At 38.4% G+C, this 26,264-nt stretch overlaps 1 protein-coding gene across 1 annotated transcript in view; it reads left to right on the forward strand.

The window, feature by feature from the left end:
- The first annotated feature begins 23,652 nt into the window (after window positions 1–23,652).
- Window positions 23,653–26,264, forward strand: part of LOC130570011 (rho GTPase-activating protein 26-like) — a 103,699-nt gene continuing 101,087 nt past the window's right edge. Inside the window, exon 1 of the mRNA XM_057360060.1 lies at window positions 23,653–24,139. Within this exon, the coding sequence (XP_057216043.1) occupies window positions 23,986–24,139 (154 nt within the window). The 5' untranslated portion in view covers window positions 23,653–23,985. The remainder of the gene's footprint in view (window positions 24,140–26,264) is intronic.

Raw genomic sequence — 26,264 nt, forward strand, 5'->3', positions numbered from 1 at the left:
CCCCTTTAGCGATTTATTTTTCAAAAAGCGATTAGCGACTATGGAGGACGAGAAATGACTTGAGTATAAATACATAAATTAATATATTAATACACTCATAAATGCATAAATAAATAAATTAACACATGCATAAATGCAGGAATAAATAAGTAAATAAATAAATACATGCATAAATAAATGGATAAATACATGCATAAATGTATAAATAATTCAATCAATCAATAGATGCGTAAATGAATAAATAAATCTGTCAAAAATATCAACTTTGTACCATTTTTGGAATACTACATTTATTTCTACATTGATTTATGCATTTCTACATTTATTTATTTCTGTGTTCGTATGCTAATAGGGTAGGCGGTCCTATTCCTCTCTCAAACCATGATTGGTCAGCTCTAGAACCGCTGCAGCACTACTAGCCCTGTTAAATATGGTGGGTGTTTTAAGAACGATTGCTAATGATTTACGATCATTAGCAAATAGCATTGATCTTCAACCTAGCGACTACCTTCTGTTTCGAACGAATCACAGATGCTTTAATTCAGTTAAGTGATAAGGATTTTGACCTTGATCCAGCTGTTTTAGCCGTCCCATGTTCGCCTTCGTACGCATGTAAAGTTGGCCTGCTGCCTCTTGAAAAATGGCTAACCAGAGGTTGCGCTAGACTTTTTCATTGTCCGTCATTTTTATGGACAGGCTCGTAAAAAATCTGTCATAATCTATTTTCACCCGTCACTATGGTGCAATGTGATATTACGTGCCAATTAGCATGTTTTGCGTTCTTTGAACTTACCCAATAAAGCCGAAGTCGTTTACATATTTAATGTTTCTGTTTTCAGACATAAAATACTCGTTACAGACAAATTCAACTCAACTTATATTTATATAGCGCTTTTTACAATTTTCATTGTTACAAAGCAGCTGTACATTAGGCATATTGACTATAAGCAAAACAATTAAAGTTATACCTGTAAAAACAAGAAAAAGGTGAAAACACAGAAGACAGACATACCCACATACAAAACACTCCACACACACAATATGCACACGTACTAACACACATAGACATAGACACACACACGGATGCGCAGACACACGGACGCGCACGCATGCACACACACACACACACACACACACAAATGTCTGGTTTATTATCTCCGTGGGGACAGCCCATAGCCGTAATGTTTTTTATACTGTACAAACTGTATATTCTATCCCCTATCCCTAACACAACCCCTAAACCTAAAGATCGTAGAAAACATTTTGCATTTTTAGATTTAAAAAAATATTGTTCCGTACAATTTATACGCTTTTTTGCCCATGGGGACTTCAATTTTGGTCCCCACGGGTACACGAGTCCCCATGTGTTGGTGTGCGTTCAGGTTTAGGTCCCCACCGGGATATATAAACACGAACACACACACACAGACAAGCACGAACACGCACACACACACAGACAAGCACGCACACACACACACACAAGCACGCACACACACACACAGACACGCACGCACACACAGTGATAACACACATTTAAGATAAAGGAGAGAGAAACACAGGTCAAATATTAAACAGACTATAAATTCCTATATGCAATATTAAGTAAAACTTGAAAATTCTAAAGCAGTCCCCCGGCCAGGCAAATAGTGCAAAACAGTATGCAAACGGTGGCGAGGAACCCAAAACTCTAATCGAGAAAAAAACCTCAGGAGAACCCAGACCCAACCAGGGGATTCCAGTTCCCCTCTGGCAAAAGCTGCTGCCTCTGCACGAGCTCGACAGTGCTTGCACAACAAGGCTAAATAAAAATAAATAAACTTACTAATAAGGTAAATTATAGTTTCAAGATTATCATTAATAATCTAATAGCATTTGAAATTTTGTAGCGAAGACGTGTCAAGTCGCCGCATCCTTCTTTATCCAGCTCTATCATCTCAGCTCTTGTCAGGTCGCCGCTTCCCATTCTCCGCTCTACCATCAGGCTGTGGTAACCTTGGAACAATGAGACAAGACTGGCTGAGAGTAGAATACTGTTCTGCACTCTTTGATGCAACAAGTACACCAGTTGGAAGTGTTCCTGGTTCCGGTTGATCTAACTAATGCAGCCTAAACCCTCAGAGGATTTATATTATGGAAGTGTAGTGTATGCAAGATTAAAAAGATGCGTCTTTAGTCTAGATTTAAACTGACAGAGTGTGTCTGCCTCCCGGACAGTGCAGGAAGACTATTCCAAAGTTTAGGCACTAGATAGGAAAAGGATCTACCACCTGCACTTGTTTTTGAAATTCTAGGTATTACCAACTGACAGGACGCCTGAGAGCGTAATGCACATGAAGGACTGTAATACAAAAGGAGTTCATTCAAGTACTGAGGAGCTAAACAATGTGGCTTTATAGGTAATAAGCAAGATTTTAAAGTTAATGCGATGCTTTATAGGTAACCAGTGCAAGGTTGACAGAACCGGGCTAATATGTTCATACTTTATTGTGTAAGAACTCGAGCTGCCGCATTTTGGACCAGTTGGAGTTTTTGTAATAAGCTTGCAGGGCAACCACCTAACAGTGCATTACAGTAATCTAGTCTTGATGTCATGAATGCATGAATTAACTTCTCTGCATCTGACATTGACAGCATATGACATAGTTTAGATATATTCTTAAAATGTAAAAATGCAATTTTACAGGTGTTGGCGACGTGGCTCTCAAATGACAGATTACTATCGAATAGAACGCCAAGATTCTTTGCTGATGATGAGGGTTTTATGGAACATCCGTCAATAGTTAAGCAGTATTCTTGGTTGTTACGTATGGCGGTTTTCGGTCCAATAAGTAACACTTCTGTTTTGTCCGAGTTCAGTAATAAAAAAATGTTACTCATCCAGTTTTTTATTTCGACTATGCATTCCATTATTCGATGGAACTGCTGTGTTTCATGAGGCTTCAAGGAAATGTAGAGTTGAGTATCATCAGCATAACAGTGAAAGCTAACTCCGTGTCGCTTTATTATATCTCCTAGAGGTAGCATGTATAATGCGAAGAGCAGAGGCCCTAAGACTGAGCCCTGTGGTACACCGTACTGGACTTGCGATTTGCGTGACACCTCATTGTTTATTGCTACAAATTGAAAACGGTCGGATAAATAAGATTTAAACCATTTCAAAGCTATTCCCTTAATGCCGACGTAATTTTCGAGTCTATGTAGGAGTGTGCTGTGGTCAATAATGTCAAATGCAGCACTAAGGTCTAGCAGCACCAATAACGAGATACAACCTCAGTCAGACGCCAATAGCAGATCATTTGTAACTCTGATCAAAGCAGTCTCTGTACTGTGACATGCTCTAAATCCAGACCGGAATTCTTCATTGATGTCATTCCTTTGGAGGAAGGAGCATAATTGGGTTGAAACTACTTTTTCCAGAACTTTAGATATGAAAGGTAGATTCGATATAGGCCTGTAGTTCTCTAGGGTCGAGTTGGGTTTTTTTAACAAGGGGCCTTATAACAGCCACCTTATATGCTTTAGGCACATGTCCTAATGTCAGAGATGAGTTAATAATACTAAGAAGAGGATCTATAATTTAACAAATGTATAACAAATATAATAAAACAAATGTTCATGTCCAGTCAGTAACAATGTCAGGTGCTTGTACACGCTGTTTTGTAATTATTCATTTATTCACTTACAAGTAACTTTAAGCTGCTGTTAGGTCATGAAAGGAGAAGACGCAGAGAGACTTTTTTTCACTCACTGAAAGTTAATGTTAATCCAAAATGACGCTAGTCCCATCACTCTCTGAAGGAAAAAAGTCTGTAAACACTGCACCACTGGTTTGTGCACGCTTGTGTGCGTTAAGAAGAGCCCGTGACGAGAGGCAGATGAATGACAGATGTAAGCTTTGCAGAATCAGATTCAGAAACAATGCCACAAACAACGTTAGAGATCGCTGTGTTATTATAAAAAGTGCAAAAAGATTTTCAGTTCGTTTTGAAACTATGGCGAAACAAATTAGATGGTGGTGTGCCGTCATAGTCGTCTTGATTATACACGCCCCTGGCTCAGCTCCGCACCGCGAGTCTCCGCTGATCCCGCGTGGGTTTTCCTGAATGGACAAGGCGTTCATGAGTAATGAATGGGAAATGTACGTGTCCCTACGATCACGTTCTGATGAAAGGAAATGATTGGATGTTACCAACTCGACAAAAAGGGGAATTACAAACTTCCCTCATTGTAATCCATCAAAATGACTGACGGCCTTCAGATTTTTCCGTCACTGGTTTTAAAAATCTTTCAATGACGGAGAATTTTCTGTTAATGCGACCTCTGGCTAACACAGCTGGATCAAGGTCAAAATCCTTATCATCACTTAACTGAACTAAAGCATCTGTGATTCGTTCCAAACGAAACAGAAGGTAGTCGCTAGGTCGAAGATCAATGATATTTGCTAACGATCGTAAATTATTAGCAATCGCTCTTAAAACACCCGCCATCTTTAACAGGGCTAGTAGTGCTGCAGCGGTTCTAGAGCTGACCAATCATGGTTTGAGAGAGGAATAGGACCGCCTACCCTATTAACATACGGACACAGAAATACAGAAATAAATCAATATAGAAATACATAAATCAATGTAGAAAAACAGAAATAAATGTAGTATTACAAAAATGGTACAAAGTTGATATGTTTGACAGATGTTAAAACAGATTTATTTATTTACGCATTTATGTATTTATCGATTTAATTATTTATACATTTATGCATGTATTTATGTATTTATTTATGCATGCATGTATTTATTTATTTACTTATTTATTCCTGCAGTTATGCATGTTTATTTCTTTATTTGTTTATTTATGCGCGTATTAATATATTCATTTATGTATTTATACTGAAGCCATTTCTCATCCTCCATAAGCGACAAATCTAGCTACTTTCTGAATAAGCCTTGGCGACTTAGCGAAACTTTCTGCTTCACTTCTACTGCCCCGCAAGAGCGAGTTTTTTGCCTTCCCAGCGCAGCACCGCCTCTCTCTGTTTCTAATCTGTTCAGTGAGCGGCTGGGAGAAGCAGCATATTCAGTTCAGACCGCACTGACGCGTGAATGAGATACGCATGTACAAACAGTGTTTCCAAAAATAATCACTTACTGACCTTTTTTGAGCATTTATGATTTAAAACGCAATGACTGTAGGGACGCATAAACATAAACACAGACGGATTTTAGCTGTTTAACGAAGTCACTGCTGGTGTGTAGTTTTAAGTAGTCGAGTTCACTCACTATTACATGTGTTTTTGTTGTCTGCCAACAGAAACAGAAAAATATGCCATTAAGAACCTATTTGTGCATTTTTGTGTATAGTTTTTATATAATACTGTAAACGACAGCTCAGAGAGTAGAGATATGAAGCAGACCTGAAGCACTTAGCTTGTCAGATACTATGTACGTGATAACGTAACTGATGTGCAAATTAGCGCCTGACATCATCTGCCGACATTTAGTGACTTTTCTGGCAGGCTTTAGCTACTTTCCATTGACAATAGTTGGCAACAATGGTTTGACGATAGCTTCACTCAAACAGTATGATAGCTTCACTTCACATAGCTTCACTCAGTAAAATGTTCGTGAAATAAACTCTCAGAGCAACTCTGGAAATGAAGTTCATGTCCTCATACAGCACAGACGCAGACAAATCCATGAGCATCATGCGTGTAGCACGTTAAACTTCAGTTAACGGAAGTTGGACATTAACGTTAATAGCGCTGTCAATATGGATATTTCTCTTAAACAAACGCATCGATTCGCTTCAGAAGACCTTTGTTGAGACCACGGAGCCATGTCGAGTCGTTATTTGATGGATAGATGCACTTTTTAGAGCTTCAAAAAGATGCCCCCCATTAACTCCTATTCTACCGCTTGGAAGAAAAACGATAGGTGGTATTATAACTCTGACTGCATTATTCTTCATGAAGAAAGTCATATTCAGGCTGGATGCCTTCAGATGGGAGTAAAACATGGGAAATTTTGTTTTGCCTCTGAAATATTACTGTTTGAGTGAAGCTATGGATAAACACACAAAAACTCAAGCGTCTTCCCGAAGACCCGTCAATTAAAAGTCCCGTTAAATTGAACACAAAAAATACTGTAGTGTACTATAGTATTTGCTATTGAAAATTGTAGTGCCCTTGTAGTAAATTGATAAACACTGTATACTATAGCAAAGCTCAAAAACACTATAGTATTTAAGCATTTTACTGCAGTTTACTATAGTAAACAATATAGTATACTACAGTGATTTATGTGGACAAATATACCACTATTGTATAGTAAAAAAGGAAAAACACAGAACTTAGAAATATTAAAACAAATTTAGGTAATCTAAAAATTATATGGCCCTAATTTATCCATCTGGATGTAACATTAATGTCTTTTGTCAGTTACCTGTCTATTCATGATGAACTGCACTTGCACATTTTTTTAAATGATGACAACAGACGATTTATACTTGTGCTCCTACTGTTTGGCCTGTGCTACCAGACTTTAAACCTCTCTAGCACCAGTGCTATGTGCAAAAAAGTTAACTTACAGCCTTAACACTAATAATAATTACTGCTTGCCATCGTTTTATAGCAGTCACGGAGAGTAGGCCTATAACCAAATTCAGGCGGCCAAAGCGGACACTAGTTATAATGCTTAGAAGCAAACTTGGCCAACCTAAATCCGAAACAATTATATTGATGATATTATATTATAATTCAAATGAAATATATATTTTTTATCTTTGGACAAGTAATTTTTGTACTCAGACAAGTGAATGACAAATTTACTTGTCCGAAGGACAACCACATGACAATGCTTAATGTCAAACCCTGATACTACACCCATTCAGGCTAAACAGTATGTACCCATTTAGCCCTCGTTAAGTACGTACTTACAGAAATGAAGTACCTACTCATTGAGTATGCCATTTCGGATGCAGCCGTAGTTCTAGGAAATGCCTAAGGACATGTTTTTATCACTCAAGCCTCCTCAGGTATTTTAATGATAAAAAAGTATATTTGTATTGATCATGTTTGACGGGTGTTGCTTTTTTAAATGCACATTATAAGCGACTCAAACTCGCACTGCTTTAAGATCAAGCAGCATTTCCTACTGATCCCAGAGCCGTGCTTCATGGACAAGCTACGCGTATAAAAATGATAGCTGCATGGCATAATCACAGCCAGCTCGGTTTCAGCAGGATTTGGTGGTAATCGTGATTAATCGTGAACAGCTGCATGAGGTTAAAGCGTGTAATGGTGTAATAGGCAGCATGTATGTGTACTGTGCACCCGCCTATAGGCGCATATTACTAACGCGCTCTATAAATAACAATAAAATATTGCGCCGTTGACTTTAGACCAGGTTTCAGTCGGTCAATGGCGCAGTCTATTTCAGTTGCCTCAAAATTGCAACGCACCAACAATGTGCCTGAACACACCTCATTTTCAGACCAGCACCCCCATGGGTGCACAAATGCATTTGCTATTTAAACAACAACGAAACAATGAAACTGCGTCGAGCTGAAAATAGCAAAAAACACCCGCATTGCGCCGAGTGTATGATCGAGCCCAATATGTCAGTGGCCTGTATGTCAAACTCAGTTCCTGGAGGGCCGCAGCTCTGCACAGTTTAGCTCCAACCCTCAAACACACCTGATTCAGCTAATCAAGATCTTCAGGATTACTAGCCCTACATTTCATTTTGAAGGGCTCATCCCTATGCCCTAAGCCCTTCAAAGGGTTTACCCTCCAGAGTGAGAGCTTCAAGAAACAGTTGTTTGGTCCCCTACACCCTTCAACCCTTTGAAGTGCCCTTCTGCGTCATCATCCTGCGCCCATAAGGAGGCGCCGTCGCCACGCAAAGAATCTGCTCGAAGAATCATGGGGGCGCGAAGTGTATCAGTTTTATCCTTCGAAATCCTTCATTCCGAAGGGCCCTTTGAAGTGGCCAGTTATGAGCACTTCAGTTTGGAACGCCCTTTCTATATGGCGGCCATGATTGTTTTCACTCCGAAGTGCCCTTCGAAGGGTGATATATCCCATTTGGAACGCAGAGTAGAAACTTCCTAACAGGTGTGGGTTGGAGCTTAAATAAGCAGAGCTGCGGCCCTCCAGGAACTGAGTTTGACACGTGTAGGCTAATAAGTTTGTTTTGTTTTCTTGTCTCATCCTCGGGACATCTGAGTCCGACAGAACCAGCTCCGGTTTGACTGAATGCTCAGTCTGGGGATGATCACAGCTGATGTCTGTATCAAGCAGAAGGTAATGAGAGTCTGCAATGAGTCGAGTGATGAAGTGATGCCAGAAGAGAGAGGTAAGCAGCTGCTTAAATACCTCCTGTTGAATGATTGACAGAATGATCAATCTCCTCTCAAACTTATAGTCTTCAGAAAAAGATCATCTGCATTCACTGATGCTTTGAAACCAGTCAAAATGATATGAAGAAAAGTAGGAAAAATAAAGGTTGTCAAAGATGCAGAAGAACTGTTTGCTTTCTTAAATTCTTCAAATTATCTTATTTTGTTTTCAACAGAACACAATTTTTTTTTTTTTCTACTATGGTAGTCAGTGATGTCCCAGAAATGTCAGTTTTTAACATTCTTCCAAATATCTTTGTTTTCAACAGAACAAAAAAATCTATACAGGTTTGGAACAACTTGAGGGTGAGTAAATGAGGGTGAACTGTCCCTTTAAGTGAAAGTGAAAGTAAAAGCAAAGCGCATGTGTAACAGTATATGAGATCTGAGTGTTGAGATCTCTTCTGAAACTCTAATGGAGACATTTGTCAGATTTCTGTCTGAGACACAGATGAGACTTAAACATTTCTATTTGTTCTTTGTTTGTTCTCATTCATGTCTGAGAGAAATGAAAAATCTCATCTGTGGTTTTTCTGTCTTATGTTTTCTGATGTGATATAATCTATTAGTGAAAAACTTTTAATATAACTTCATGATCATAAGATTTGTTTAGAAATATTCAGAACTATTCAAGTATTTGTTAGTATGTAATAAAATGTTTTCAAAAGAAAACCTGTTGAATTTTTTTGAAACATTTACACACATTAATTGTCTAAATATATCTTTGTTATACAGTTTTTTAAATAAAATAAATTGTTTGCTGTTCATTGGCATGTTCAGCAAATCTTTTTCTGGCCTGTTTTAATTGATGGAATGAATTGATTTAGCTGATTAAATTGTGTTGTTGTCACAATAACTACAATATTTGAAAAACATGGTTATCAATATTGTGTTTCTTCTACACATACTGTATGGTTATATAGTAAGTAATTCAGAGTCACAAAGGTCACAAACTCTCCAACATGAAACACACTGTAGTTGTATCCTATGCTATTTACTATAGTAAACCGTGTTTTTGAACAACTTTAGTATAACAAATATTAAAGTGAAGTATACTGTTTACTGCAGCTTATCAATTTACTACATCCCCATAATTCATTAAAAAACATAGTTACTACATTTTTACTACAAAAACATAGTTATTTTTGTAAGGGACTATATGGGAATTTTTAGTAAAACAAGGTAGAAATACATGTTTATAATATTTATATTTGAATAATTCATTTTAAAGACATTTTCTTTCTAAATCAAAACTTTAAATACAAAGTAATTCATGATATACGTAGAGAAGAAAAAATTGTTAGATTTGGGTCTATGTTTAATTGTTGGTTGTAAATGTTATTACATATATGAATTGTGATTTTAGTCATGTATATGAGAGAAATCATTCTTCCCCCATTCAAGTAGACAGCCAGGACTGTGGTCTTGGTATGACTGAAATAACTGCCTGGGGGCGTTGCAAACATGGCCGCCAGGTGCCATGACATATAACTGAGATACAAAAGTTTTTTTGTGTCCAAAGTAGCTCATAAACAATTGAAATCAGTTGAGAAATGTCAATGTTACTGCGCCACAGCGCCCTGTTGTGGATTATGAGTGAAAGTTTTTTTACACCTGGCTTATGTATCATGCTCCTCTTCTCGGCATAGTTTGCAAGTTTTGTAATATTTAATTGACCACTTCATTGGGGACAGTCTTGGGTAGGGTTGGGAATCGTTTCAATTTTATCGATTCCAATTCTGATTTTGCTTATCGATTTCGATTCTTATCGATTCCACAGTTGAAGTAAAACGTTTAGATATCAACCTGTATGGTCATTTAGCCTGCTTATTGACTTGTTTGCAATATATATATATATATATATATGTATATACACTCACCTAAAGGATTATTAGGAACACCTGTTCAATTTCTCATTAATGCAATTATCTAATCAACCAATCACATGGCAGTTGCTTCAATGCATTTAGGGGTGTGGTCCTGGTCAAGACAATCTCCTGAACTCCAAACTGAATGTCAGAATGGGAAAGAAAGGTGATTTAAGCAATTTTGAGCGTGGCATGGTTGTTGGTGCCAGACGGGCCGGTCTGAGTATTTCACAATCTGCTCAGTTACTGGGATTTTCACGCACAACCATTTCTAGGGTTTACAAAGAATGGTGTGAAAAGGGAAAAACATCCAGTATGCGGCAGTCCTGNAAACTCTGATCAAAGCAGTCTCTGTACTGTGACATGCTCTAAATCCAGACCGGAATTCTTCATTGATGTCATTCCTTTGGAGGAAGGAGCATAATTGGGTTGAAACTACTTTTTCCAGAACTTTAGATATGAAAGGTAGATTCGATATAGGCCTGTAGTTCTCTAGGGTCGAGTTGGGTTTTTTTAACAAGGGGCCTTATAACAGCCACCTTATATGCTTTAGGCACATGTCCTAATGTCAGAGATGAGTTAATAATACTAAGAAGAGGATCTATAATTTAACAAATGTATAACAAATATAATAAAACAAATGTTCATGTCCAGTCAGTAACAATGTCAGGTGCTTGTACACGCTGTTTTGTAATTATTCATTTATTCACTTACAAGTAACTTTAAGCTGCTGTTAGGTCATGAAAGGAGAAGACGCAGAGAGACTTTTTTTCACTCACTGAAAGTTAATGTTAATCCAAAATGACGCTAGTCCCATCACTCTCTGAAGGAAAAAAGTCTGTAAACACTGCACCACTGGTTTGTGCACGCTTGTGTGCGTTAAGAAGAGCCCGTGACGAGAGGCAGATGAATGACAGATGTAAGCTTTGCAGAATCAGATTCAGAAACAATGCCACAAACAACGTTAGAGATCGCTGTGTTATTATAAAAAGTGCAAAAAGATTTTCAGTTCGTTTTGAAACTATGGCGAAACAAATTAGATGGTGGTGTGCCGTCATAGTCGTCTTGATTATACACGCCCCTGGCTCAGCTCCGCACCGCGAGTCTCCGCTGATCCCGCGTGGGTTTTCCTGAATGGACAAGGCGTTCATGAGTAATGAATGGGAAATGTACGTGTCCCTACGATCACGTTCTGATGAAAGGAAATGATTGGATGTTACCAACTCGACAAAAAGGGGAATTACAAACTTCCCTCATTGTAATCCATCAAAATGACTGACGGCCTTCAGATTTTTCCGTCACTGGTTTTAAAAATCTTTCAATGACGGAGAATTTTCTGTTAATGCGACCTCTGGCTAACACAGCTGGATCAAGGTCAAAATCCTTATCATCACTTAACTGAACTAAAGCATCTGTGATTCGTTCCAAACGAAACAGAAGGTAGTCGCTAGGTCGAAGATCAATGATATTTGCTAACGATCGTAAATTATTAGCAATCGCTCTTAAAACACCCGCCATCTTTAACAGGGCTAGTAGTGCTGCAGCGGTTCTAGAGCTGACCAATCATGGTTTGAGAGAGGAATAGGACCGCCTACCCTATTAACATACGGACACAGAAATACAGAAATAAATCAATATAGAAATACATAAATCAATGTAGAAAAACAGAAATAAATGTAGTATTACAAAAATGGTACAAAGTTGATATGTTTGACAGATGTTAAAACAGATTTATTTATTTACGCATTTATGTATTTATCGATTTAATTATTTATACATTTATGCATGTATTTATGTATTTATTTATGCATGCATGTATTTATTTATTTACTTATTTATTCCTGCAGTTATGCATGTTTATTTCTTTATTTGTTTATTTATGCGCGTATTAATATATTCATTTATGTATTTATACTGAAGCCATTTCTCATCCTCCATAAGCGACAAATCTAGCTACTTTCTGAATAAGCCTTGGCGACTTAGCGAAACTTTCTGCTTCACTTCTACTGCCCCGCAAGAGCGAGTTTTTTGCCTTCCCAGCGCAGCACCGCCTCTCTCTGTTTCTAATCTGTTCAGTGAGCGGCTGGGAGAAGCAGCATATTCAGTTCAGACCGCACTGACGCGTGAATGAGATACGCATGTACAAACAGTGTTTCCAAAAATAATCACTTACTGACCTTTTTTGAGCATTTATGATTTAAAACGCAATGACTGTAGGGACGCATAAACATAAACACAGACGGATTTTAGCTGTTTAACGAAGTCACTGCTGGTGTGTAGTTTTAAGTAGTCGAGTTCACTCACTATTACATGTGTTTTTGTTGTCTGCCAACAGAAACAGAAAAATATGCCATTAAGAACCTATTTGTGCATTTTTGTGTATAGTTTTTATATAATACTGTAAACGACAGCTCAGAGAGTAGAGATATGAAGCAGACCTGAAGCACTTAGCTTGTCAGATACTATGTACGTGATAACGTAACTGATGTGCAAATTAGCGCCTGACATCATCTGCCGACATTTAGTGACTTTTCTGGCAGGCTTTAGCTACTTTCCATTGACAATAGTTGGCAACAATGGTTTGACGATAGCTTCACTCAAACAGTATGATAGCTTCACTTCACATAGCTTCACTCAGTAAAATGTTCGTGAAATAAACTCTCAGAGCAACTCTGGAAATGAAGTTCATGTCCTCATACAGCACAGACGCAGACAAATCCATGAGCATCATGCGTGTAGCACGTTAAACTTCAGTTAACGGAAGTTGGACATTAACGTTAATAGCGCTGTCAATATGGATATTTCTCTTAAACAAACGCATCGATTCGCTTCAGAAGACCTTTGTTGAGACCACGGAGCCATGTCGAGTCGTTATTTGATGGATAGATGCACTTTTTAGAGCTTCAAAAAGATGCCCCCCATTAACTCCTATTCTACCGCTTGGAAGAAAAACGATAGGTGGTATTATAACTCTGACTGCATTATTCTTCATGAAGAAAGTCATATTCAGGCTGGATGCCTTCAGATGGGAGTAAAACATGGGAAATTTTGTTTTGCCTCTGAAATATTACTGTTTGAGTGAAGCTATGGATAAACACACAAAAACTCAAGCGTCTTCCCGAAGACCCGTCAATTAAAAGTCCCGTTAAATTGAACACAAAAAATACTGTAGTGTACTATAGTATTTGCTATTGAAAATTGTAGTGCCCTTGTAGTAAATTGATAAACACTGTATACTATAGCAAAGCTCAAAAACACTATAGTATTTAAGCATTTTACTGCAGTTTACTATAGTAAACAATATAGTATACTACAGTGATTTATGTGGACAAATATACCACTATTGTATAGTAAAAAAGGAAAAACACAGAACTTAGAAATATTAAAACAAATTTAGGTAATCTAAAAATTATATGGCCCTAATTTATCCATCTGGATGTAACATTAATGTCTTTTGTCAGTTACCTGTCTATTCATGATGAACTGCACTTGCACATTTTTTTAAATGATGACAACAGACGATTTATACTTGTGCTCCTACTGTTTGGCCTGTGCTACCAGACTTTAAACCTCTCTAGCACCAGTGCTATGTGCAAAAAAGTTAACTTACAGCCTTAACACTAATAATAATTACTGCTTGCCATCGTTTTATAGCAGTCACGGAGAGTAGGCCTATAACCAAATTCAGGCGGCCAAAGCGGACACTAGTTATAATGCTTAGAAGCAAACTTGGCCAACCTAAATCCGAAACAATTATATTGATGATATTATATTATAATTCAAATGAAATATATATTTTTTATCTTTGGACAAGTAATTTTTGTACTCAGACAAGTGAATGACAAATTTACTTGTCCGAAGGACAACCACATGACAATGCTTAATGTCAAACCCTGATACTACACCCATTCAGGCTAAACAGTATGTACCCATTTAGCCCTCGTTAAGTACGTACTTACAGAAATGAAGTACCTACTCATTGAGTATGCCATTTCGGATGCAGCCGTAGTTCTAGGAAATGCCTAAGGACATGTTTTTATCACTCAAGCCTCCTCAGGTATTTTAATGATAAAAAAGTATATTTGTATTGATCATGTTTGACGGGTGTTGCTTTTTTAAATGCACATTATAAGCGACTCAAACTCGCACTGCTTTAAGATCAAGCAGCATTTCCTACTGATCCCAGAGCCGTGCTTCATGGACAAGCTACGCGTATAAAAATGATAGCTGCATGGCATAATCACAGCCAGCTCGGTTTCAGCAGGATTTGGTGGTAATCGTGATTAATCGTGAACAGCTGCATGAGGTTAAAGCGTGTAATGGTGTAATAGGCAGCATGTATGTGTACTGTGCACCCGCCTATAGGCGCATATTACTAACGCGCTCTATAAATAACAATAAAATATTGCGCCGTTGACTTTAGACCAGGTTTCAGTCGGTCAATGGCGCAGTCTATTTCAGTTGCCTCAAAATTGCAACGCACCAACAATGTGCCTGAACACACCTCATTTTCAGACCAGCACCCCCATGGGTGCACAAATGCATTTGCTATTTAAACAACAACGAAACAATGAAACTGCGTCGAGCTGAAAATAGCAAAAAACACCCGCATTGCGCCGAGTGTATGATCGAGCCCAATATGTCAGTGGCCTGTATGTCAAACTCAGTTCCTGGAGGGCCGCAGCTCTGCACAGTTTAGCTCCAACCCTCAAACACACCTGATTCAGCTAATCAAGATCTTCAGGATTACTAGCCCTACATTTCATTTTGAAGGGCTCATCCCTATGCCCTAAGCCCTTCAAAGGGTTTACCCTCCAGAGTGAGAGCTTCAAGAAACAGTTGTTTGGTCCCCTACACCCTTCAACCCTTTGAAGTGCCCTTCTGCGTCATCATCCTGCGCCCATAAGGAGGCGCCGTCGCCACGCAAAGAATCTGCTCGAAGAATCATGGGGGCGCGAAGTGTATCAGTTTTATCCTTCGAAATCCTTCATTCCGAAGGGCCCTTTGAAGTGGCCAGTTATGAGCACTTCAGTTTGGAACGCCCTTTCTATATGGCGGCCATGATTGTTTTCACTCCGAAGTGCCCTTCGAAGGGTGATATATCCCATTTGGAACGCAGAGTAGAAACTTCCTAACAGGTGTGGGTTGGAGCTTAAATAAGCAGAGCTGCGGCCCTCCAGGAACTGAGTTTGACACGTGTAGGCTAATAAGTTTGTTTTGTTTTCTTGTCTCATCCTCGGGACATCTGAGTCCGACAGAACCAGCTCCGGTTTGACTGAATGCTCAGTCTGGGGATGATCACAGCTGATGTCTGTATCAAGCAGAAGGTAATGAGAGTCTGCAATGAGTCGAGTGATGAAGTGATGCCAGAAGAGAGAGGTAAGCAGCTGCTTAAATACCTCCTGTTGAATGATTGACAGAATGATCAATCTCCTCTCAAACTTATAGTCTTCAGAAAAAGATCATCTGCATTCACTGATGCTTTGAAACCAGTCAAAATGATATGAAGAAAAGTAGGAAAAATAAAGGTTGTCAAAGATGCAGAAGAACTGTTTGCTTTCTTAAATTCTTCAAATTATCTTATTTTGTTTTCAACAGAACACAATTTTTTTTTTTTTCTACTATGGTAGTCAGTGATGTCCCAGAAATGTCAGTTTTTAACATTCTTCCAAATATCTTTGTTTTCAACAGAACAAAAAAATCTATACAGGTTTGGAACAACTTGAGGGTGAGTAAATGAGGGTGAACTGTCCCTTTAAGTGAAAGTGAAAGTAAAAGCAAAGCGCATGTGTAACAGTATATGAGATCTGAGTGTTGAGATCTCTTCTGAAACTCTAATGGAGACATTTGTCAGATTTCTGTCTGAGACACAGATGAGACTTAAACATTTCTATTTGTTCTTTGTTTGTTCTCATTCATGTCTGAGAGAAATGAAAAATCTCATCTGTGGTTTTTCTGTCTTATGTTTTCTGATGTGATATAATCTATTAGTGAAAAACTTTTAATATAACTTCATGATCATAAGATTTGTTTAGAAATATTCAGAACTATTCAAGTATTTGTTAGTATGTAATAAAATGTTTTCAAAAGAAAACCTGTTGAATTTTTTTGAAACATTTACACACATTAATTGTCTAAATACACTCACCTAAAGGATTATTAGGAACACCTGTTCAATTTCTCATTAATGCAATTATCTAATCAACCAATCACATGGCAGTTGCTTCAATGCATTTAGGGGTGTGGTCCTGGTCAAGACAATCTCCTGAACTCCAAACTGAATGTCAGAATGGGAAAGAAAGGTGATTTAAGCAATTTTGAGCGTGGCATGGTTGTTGGTGCCAGACGGGCCGGTCTGAGTATTTCACAATCTGCTCAGTTACTGGGATTTTCACGCACAACCATTTCTAGGGTTTACAAAGAATGGTGTGAAAAGGGAAAAACATCCAGTATGCGGCAGTCCTGTGGGCGAAAATGCCTTGTTGATGCTAGAGGTCAGAGGAGAATGGGCCGACTGATTCAAGCTGATAGAAGAGCAACTTTGACTGAAATAACCACTCGTTACAACCGAGGTATGCAGCAAAGCATTTGTGAAGCCACAACACGCACAACCTTGAGGCAGATGGGCTACAACAGCAGAAGACCCCACCGGGTACCACTCATCTCCACTACAAATAGGAAAAAGAGGCTACAATTTGCACGAGCTCACCAAAATTGGACAGTTGAAGACTGGAAAAATGTTGCCTGGTCTGATGAGTCTCGATTTCTGTTGAGACATTCAAATGGTAGAGTCAGAATTTGGCGTAAACAGAATGAGAACATGGATCCATCATGCCTTGTTACCACTGTGCAGGCTGGTGGTGGTGGTGTAATGGTGTGGGGGATGTTTTCTTGGCACACTTTAGGCCCCTTAGTGCCAATTGGGCATCGTTTAAATGCCACGGCCTACCTGAGCATTGTTTCTGACCATGTCCATCCCTTTATGACCACCATGTACCCATCCTCTAATGGCTACTTCCAGCAGGATAATGCACCATGTCACAAAGCTCGAATCATTTCAAATTGGTTTCTTGAACATGACAATGAGTTCACTGTACTAGAATGGCCCCCACAGTCACCAGATCTCAACCCGATAGAACATCTTTGGGATGTGGTGGAACGGGAGCTTCGTGCCCTGGATGTGCATCCCACAAATCTCCATCAACTGCAAGATGCTATCCTATCAATATGGGCCAACATTTCTAAAGAATGCTTTCAGCACCTTGTTGAATCAATGCCACGTAGAATTAAGGCAGTTCTGAAGGCGAAAGGGGGTCAAACACCGTATTAGTATGGTGTTCCTAATAATCCTTTAGGTGAGTGTATATCTTTGTTATACAGTTTTTTAAATAAAATAAATTGTTTGCTGTTCATTGGCATGTTCAGCAAATCTTTTTCTGGCCTGTTTTAATTGATGGAATGAATTGATTTAGCTGATTAAATTGTGTTGTTGTCACAATAACTACAATATTTGAAAAACATGGTTATCAATATTGTGTTTCTTCTACACATACTGTATGGTTATATAGTAAGTAATTCAGAGTCACAAAGGTCACAAACTCTCCAACATGAAACACACTGTAGTTGTATCCTATGCTATTTACTATAGTAAACCGTGTTTTTGAACAACTTTAGTATAACAAATATTAAAGTGAAGTATACTGTTTACTGCAGCTTATCAATTTACTACATCCCCATAATTCATTAAAAAACATAGTTACTACATTTTTACTACAAAAACATAGTTATTTTTGTAAGGGACTATATGGGAATTTTTAGTAAAACAAGGTAGAAATACATGTTTATAATATTTATATTTGAATAATTCATTTTAAAGACATTTTCTTTCTAAATCAAAACTTTAAATACAAAGTAATTCATGATATACGTAGAGAAGAAAAAATTGTTAGATTTGGGTCTATGTTTAATTGTTGGTTGTAAATGTTATTACATATATGAATTGTGATTTTAGTCATGTATATGAGAGAAATCATTCTTCCCCCATTCAAGTAGACAGCCAGGACTGTGGTCTTGGTATGACTGAAATAACTGCCTGGGGGCGTTGCAAACATGGCCGCCAGGTGCCATGACATATAACTGAGATACAAAAGTTTTTTTGTGTCCAAAGTAGCTCATAAACAATTGAAATCAGTTGAGAAATGTCAATGTTACTGCGCCACAGCGCCCTGTTGTGGATTATGAGTGAAAGTTTTTTTACACCTGGCTTATGTATCATGCTCCTCTTCTCGGCATAGTTTGCAAGTTTTGTAATATTTAATTGACCACTTCATTGGGGACAGTCTTGGGTAGGGTTGGGAATCGTTTCAATTTTATCGATTCCAATTCTGATTTTGCTTATCGATTTCGATTCTTATCGATTCCACAGTTGAAGTAAAACGTTTAGATATCAACCTGTATGGTCATTTAGCCTGCTTATTGACTTGTTTGCAATATATATATATATATATATATGTATATACACTCACCTAAAGGATTATTAGGAACACCTGTTCAATTTCTCATTAATGCAATTATCTAATCAACCAATCACATGGCAGTTGCTTCAATGCATTTAGGGGTGTGGTCCTGGTCAAGACAATCTCCTGAACTCCAAACTGAATGTCAGAATGGGAAAGAAAGGTGATTTAAGCAATTTTGAGCGTGGCATGGTTGTTGGTGCCAGACGGGCCGGTCTGAGTATTTCACAATCTGCTCAGTTACTGGGATTTTCACGCACAACCATTTCTAGGGTTTACAAAGAATGGTGTGAAAAGGGAAAAACATCCAGTATGCGGCAGTCCTGATTAGGAGCTTTTATTGAGATATCAGCAGATCATGCAACGCATGTACTTTTCTGAAAATATGCACACAGGAATTGATAAGAGGAATTCAAATTTTAATCTCAAGTATCCGATTCCTATTCCTTTCGATTCCGATCCGATTCCTAGCCTTTCGATTCCGATTCCAAATTGGAATTGATTTTCGATTCCCAACCCTAGTCTTGGGATTATAAGGTTCTATCTGCATTCTGCGCAGTTTTGAGATATTGATCTTCAAAGTGTTTGCATTACATAGACCAAAAAAGTTATGAGGAACAAATGTCTTTCACACGTGAAAAAGACAGAGACCCTAAATGTATTCTATATCAAAATCCTATCCTACTTTGGAACACGTCGAATGCATAAACAACCTTCTAATTCAAGAATTATAAGGTTTTATCGTGGAAACTAATATAATTTGTTTAAAAAAATCACTGTTGTAATAATTTGTTGAAATGTATAAAAAAGTTAAATTGAATGCTTACTATGGCATTTATTTACACTGAATTGATCAAATAAATGCCGTTGGGAATAATATAGTGCAGAAAAACAGCTGCAACTGTTTTGTAAATCTCTAATGGTTTCTGGTTTTCGGGTGTCATTTAAACTGCTTTTGCCAGCAGGCGTCGCCAGCGTGCTGCGTTCTGACCACATTGCGCATGCACAGTGACGTAATTTTTAACGTGAGTTATTAAGCCTACATTTGTAGCTACCCGTAACTAAAACCATAGATTTTGGGACACGAGCACCATGACGTTCAGTGGTAAAACACTGAGTGGTAAAACACTGGGCAAAATGAATCTTTACAATATCAGGAAACGTAATTCCGCGCAACATTTGAGTGTCTAAGGACACTTGATTCTTTTGTAAGTCATAAGGTAGTCGTATGGATCACCGTCGAGTCCAGCTGCTTGTAGTTTCAGCAAATAATTGCATGTTTTAGTCCCGGTTTTTGTTCCTCCTATTGAATGCAGTCATTTCGACTTAGTTTTACCACTCAAGGGAGCGTGTCCCGGCGTGTTCACGTGGGAAAGTGACGTCAATGCATACCCTCTATTTCAAAGGAGAAAATTAATAGGCGTGGCTTGCGTTTTTAACTGCGAATTGATTGGATGTGTAAAAACAGCTGTTGCATTGATTTTGAAATGAAAATGGCAACAGACTGACAGTTGAAGGGGAGGAGTTAACGGATGCTCCGTTCAAGGCGTCTAATTTACGTCATTTGAGATGGATAGTCATTTCAGAGCAGAAGTGCATTTTCAGATTTTAACTGAAGATTATGTGGGTGCATGAATTTTAAAAAGAAAGTGATCCACATTGATAAGCTATTTACTATAAACACTGCAATATTTCATGAAAAAATAAGAATTGTGATTTTTACTTTCACTGGGACTTTAACATGAAACACATTATGCATTGTCCTCATGTTTTGTATGAAACTCACTTAACATTTAATTATTTTTTTGTATATCTTAGTTTGGGTCCAACTTTGTACTTGGAGTGGTTTGAAACAACATTTGTTTTAGTATAGTTTTCCCTATTGATAGATCAAACTCTGGGATATGGCTTAGATCTTCTAGATCTAAAATTTGAGTCCAGTTTCACTAGATCTCTCTCCGTCAGGAACTTATTAAACCTGGAAATATCAACTCCGTTGTGAGTCAATACTTTAACCCAACCACCAGGGAGATACAGAGCTGAGGGGAAGAACGGCAGGCATGAGACGAAGTGATGTTAAATAAACTGAAAAATGATTTATTGAATAATCTCAGTTGTGCTTTAATGCTCAGTCAAGCTCTGTCAAACTTCGTCTGACTAGAAACAGATTCAATGTGTGTTTTAACCATTCAAGATTATCAAAAGATTGTCTCATGACGTTATTATGAACCTTCAGATGGAGACCATTGGATACTCATCTCAGCATAAGAGACAACACAACTCCCAACGAGGTTAAACAACAGGAAAGTAAGAAACAAATAATACGAATAGAAGTGAACAATAAAATAAATGAATGAATACATATGACAGATGAACACTGTAATAAATGAGATAAATGAAATAGAACAATAAACATGAAACAAAACAAGAAACGTGTATGTTTCTATCCAGATCTATCACTATACTAGAGCCCATAATAATAATAAGTAATAATAATAATAAGACCATAATAATTTGTAAACTTTTTATAGCCCACATGCAGGTTAATTTACTCTTTTTAGTTTGAGCAGGCGTGTGATCTAAACTGTAAAACTTTGTAGTTTTTGCAGCAGGTTTGCCAGTAACTTACTGTAGATTTAATTACTACGTAATATACTTTCCAAATAGGTCTGTTTTCAATTACTTTAATCAAAATTAAAACACTTTGACTTTTGAGATTCAAAATGAGCAAGAAGAGACTGGCATTAGCACCGCAACACTGCAAAAAGATGACATTCTTCCATTTTTCTTTTGTTTTCTGTAAAACTATTTAATCTTCTTAAATTACGATCTACATGACAAGAAAAGTGACCCAAGATATTTAGTCTTGTATTATGAAAGAAAAATATATAAACTAGGTAAGTTTATTCTTCAACAAAATTGTACAGTAAATCTACAGTAAATTACTGGCAAACCTGCCGCGAAATTACAGTAAAGTTTTACAGTATAGATTATATGTGGAACTAATTGTACACAATTGTGTAACAAAAAGGGGAACAATGATATGTATGTTATATTATATTTATATGTTTATTTACTGAATATATATTTAGTATATTCTACGTTGTTGCTTCATATTGTTGCCCTTGTATTTTGTAATTACAGAATCTACAAAGTAATGCAATGGTATCTTTCACTTCCTCCATCAATCTGAAGTTAGTTGTGCAAGCAAAGCAAACGAGGCTTCGTTAGGTCATTACTGTTTCGAAACGTTTAAAACGACATTTCGCCACTAGGGGGTGTTGATCTGAAAGTAAACTCATGTCTATAACTGATTTAACTGTAAATCAAGAACTACAAAAAGTTTAAAACCATGTTTGTAGTGATCTATAGACAGTGTTCATCTCAGGATAAGCATCACTTAATGTGAAATCTAGACAAATTTTACTAAACAAACAGAGCCATATGTTGTGTTATTGATATATGTTGGATAATTTGGCATTTGAAATACATTATATATAAGATGAGTGGCAGTAAAAAGTCAAAGGTCAATTGTAGCCTATGGGACCATCTTGAATGAAAACAGCCTTGTGAGGTGTGTGATGGCAAATCATAACACGTATGGGCATAGGTGTAGCCAAAACATTTTATGCCCAGTGATTAAAGAACACAATTTTTAAGCCCTTAAATCCTATACTTTTTTTATTCCAAATCTTTTTGAATGTGAGACGTAGTGGTTTGATTTCTTTTATTAATCATAATTTTCACTGCCAAAACAGCCCATAGTCATTTACAATAAAGAGCCTAAAGTTTACAAAATAGTTGTTTTATAAGTGTTTTTGAGCAACACCCGCAAATGGCCATTAGGTGTCACCGTGGAGACGCGTGTCGGAATGTTTCGAAGCCTCGACACGATACGGCACATTTGATTCAACTGTTTCATTGTTTCACGAAGCCTCGCTCTGCCCACCACTAACTGAAGTTCCTCTGCAGCAATGGCAATATCATATCTGTTGCTAGAGTTATACATATCAGTGCTTTTCATTAGCAGCATTGCCTAAAATGGTTAGGAGATGCTGACAGGTTTGAACAAGATTCTGGCAGAAGTAAATTGACAGCAAAAGTGGAACAAACCCTGATGGAGCAAAGTTGAATCCTCGAATTCAGGATGGTGGTAGTATAATCATGCAAGAGGTATGTATGGTGGAGTGTAGGTGGCAAAGATTGTAAAGTGAAAAAAAAACCTGCAAAACACTCAAAACTGGTTTATTTTTATCGTGACATATATACTGCAATCTAATTAAATATATGTTGTAAAAAGCGCTGTATAAATAAAGGTGACTTGACTTGATAAGGCTTTGTCATAAAGTGTATTATTCATTAGTTATCAATACAAGAAAAACATTGTACACGAGAAAATTTTGGTCAAAAATAATTTACATATTAAATATTTGCAAGGCAAAATGAAGAAATTAATCACAAATGTCACTACGCGCACGTAAACAATAGGTTAAAAATATTTATATTTTCAATAAAGGACAAATGTTTATGTACTGAAATGTGTTATGGACTTCATGCGGCGGTGCGCATACTGAGCAGCCTATGAGATCAAAATACCGCGAAAGCGAATCGAAATGCTGCGTTTTCTATCGCTCTCGCGATAGTTTGAGGTCATTCTCCAAACTGTCTGCGCAGCGCCGCATGACGTCGGACATCTATTTTTAAAAGGGAATCAACACGTAATACCCATGTCTCCGTGATGTCATTGCTCTCGACCAACCGATTATGTTCCCATCCTCTCGCATACAAAGGGAACGTATGGCGTTCTCGGCCTGGCTTCGGAATCCCGCAACGCCATTGGTCGACAGAGCTGTCACTCAACGGATTACGCGCTTCACGGTAGGTTGGTACGAGCAGGAGTCAGCGATTACCGCGTTTTGTCTCATCATCCGTGTGCATTATTTGACGCCGTCACGAGATGCGCGCGGCTCTGCTTTGATTGACAGAACGATATTTGCGCATATCTGCACGGAGTGCTGTCGCGAAAGGGATGCGTTCGGGATTTTTTTTGTTTGGCAGCATCCGTTATGTAGTTTCCACTTGCATTCCATTAGTTCTTGCATTCCAGAATAAGTTCTGAGAAGGTTGTTTGCATGTAACGTTAGCTCAACTGCATCGCATTGCATTACGTTACATTGCATTCGAGTTGCACGAGGCTTTGAAGCACAAATATGGGATTGCCTGCGCTAGAGTTCAGCGACTGTTATCTGGACAGCCCGCAGTTCCGAGAGAGGCTGAAGTCTCACGAACTGGAACTGGAGAAGACAAACAAGTTCATCAAGGAGCTTATCAAGGATGGAAAAGCTTTAATTCAAGCACTTAAAAGTAAGACACGTTTGCTTTGTTTGTGAGCTCGTGGCGTTGAAGTACGTTAGCACGCACTTGTTTGGTTGTCTTGTGTGATAGACAGATTCATAAACAAACTCTGCTTAATATTTAGTTTGATAAAGAGTCACCTAGAGTTAAATGACGTTTTTAACGAGCCTATATTTGCAGGTACAACTTTGATTGTTTTGCTTGTAGTCAATGTGTCTCATGTGCAGCTGCTTTGTAACAATGTAAATTGTAAAAGCGCTATATAAATAAAGTTGAGTTGAGTTGAGTATATGAACTGTTTTATTTGGGATGGTGTTTGAAAGTGTAACAATGTCATGTTGTTCTCTTTAATGATGTGTCACGTGCAAGTCAGTTACAAGTTGACAGTTTGTGCTACATGTGAAGTTACTGGCCCTAGAAAGTATTTGGACCGTCACACCCAAAAATGTTTGAGTGTCACTGAAGAACGTTACATGATCAAACCAAATGCTAGCAAACTATGCTAAATCTTACATTAGTACGTTTCTGGATGTTTGCCACTACCACAATCTCAATCCAAAAATCGTTCTTCTTGGTGATGTTAAAGGCTAAACTACACTACAAGACTTGCTCAGATTTTAAAAGTCTTGTAGTGTATTCCAGCCATAAGTGGACTTTCAGCTTTGTTTGTTTTGTTTTCTGATGCAATACATCAGTGCATTTTTACATTTGGCTGGAGGGTCCAAATAGCACTGGGTGCCACTGTATGTGCCTGCAGAGTTATAAGCATCTGTCACATTGACCTCTGGCAGTGACCCACAGTTATACACACACTGCCTGAAATTTCCACTCCACTCCCCATTGCCTTTCACAACAAACACGCTGGCCCCTGGCAGAGCGAGAGCTTACTATAAATCACAGTCACTTTCACATAAATGCAGACTTGCTCTGTGTATCAAAACCAAGTTTCCTGTGAACTGAGGTGTTGACGGCAGCGCGTGTCAGATTTTGTGCTATGAAGTTGTATAGATGGAAAGTCCTCAGTTTGATGTGGTTTTACACATGAACCAACAGCTTTAACGCTGGTTACGAATGTAACCGTGGTTCTGTGAATTCCGGATGACCGCCAGAGGCAGTGTAACACTAGTGGATTATCGCAGCGCCAGCCAGATAGGTCGAGAAAATATACCAACAAAGTCACATGGTGACACATGCTGAGCGTCAGTGTAATAAGCCCGTAACGCTCAGCATTCTGTCTCGGAACGCCTTTCTCGCGCATTCCGAGTGACAAGAAACTCTGGCGGTGATCCGGAATTCACAGAACCACGGTTACATTCGTAACCAGCGTTCTGTTTCATTCCTACTGACCGCCAGAGGCAGTGTAACACTAGTGGATGACCCATACCAAAAAAGTCAGGAGGAATGCAACCTACCTAAACAAAATCAAGGCTGCTCCTGAAGGACTGCCACACTCACAGGATGAGGAGCAGCCACATTAACCTTATAGAACCTGGCAAAGGTGCACAGAGAGGCCCAGGTAGCAGTGGCGCAGATGTCAGCCAAGGAAACTCCTCTGAAGGCAGCCCACGAAGATGATACGGCCCTAGTGGAGTGACAAGTTACGCTCTGAGGTAATGGCTTCCCTGTCTCTTTGTAAGCCAAAGTTATCGTCTCAACAATCCACTTTGACAACCTCTGCTTTGACAGAGGAGAACCTTTCCTCACACCGCCATAACAAACAACTGAGCCGAACGTCGGAACCGGGTAGTAACCTCCACATAATGCCTCAAAGCACGCACCGGACATACGAGGTGCTCATTTGACGCAGACCCAGATAGAGACTGAAAAGCAGCAAGCTCGATGTGCTGGTTTATATACTGAAGGAGGAGAACTTTAGGGAGAAAAGATGGATTGGGTCGCAAGACCACTCCTGACCCCTCAGGCAGCCAACGTAATCAAAGGTCACTGACAGACAATGCCTGTAATTCACCAACACGTTTCACAGAAGCAACCACGAACAAAAAGGCAGTCTTCAAAGACAGCCACTTGACATCTACCCTCTCCAAGGGTTCAAACCAAGATGAACAGAGGAAGGTGAGTACGAGCTGTAAGTCCCAAATGGGAAATTGAGTATTCAGGGCAGGCTTCAAACGAC

This window comes from Triplophysa rosa, linkage group LG19 (assembly GCF_024868665.1).
Source record: "Triplophysa rosa linkage group LG19, Trosa_1v2, whole genome shotgun sequence".
NCBI lineage: Eukaryota > Metazoa > Chordata > Actinopteri > Cypriniformes > Nemacheilidae > Triplophysa > Triplophysa rosa.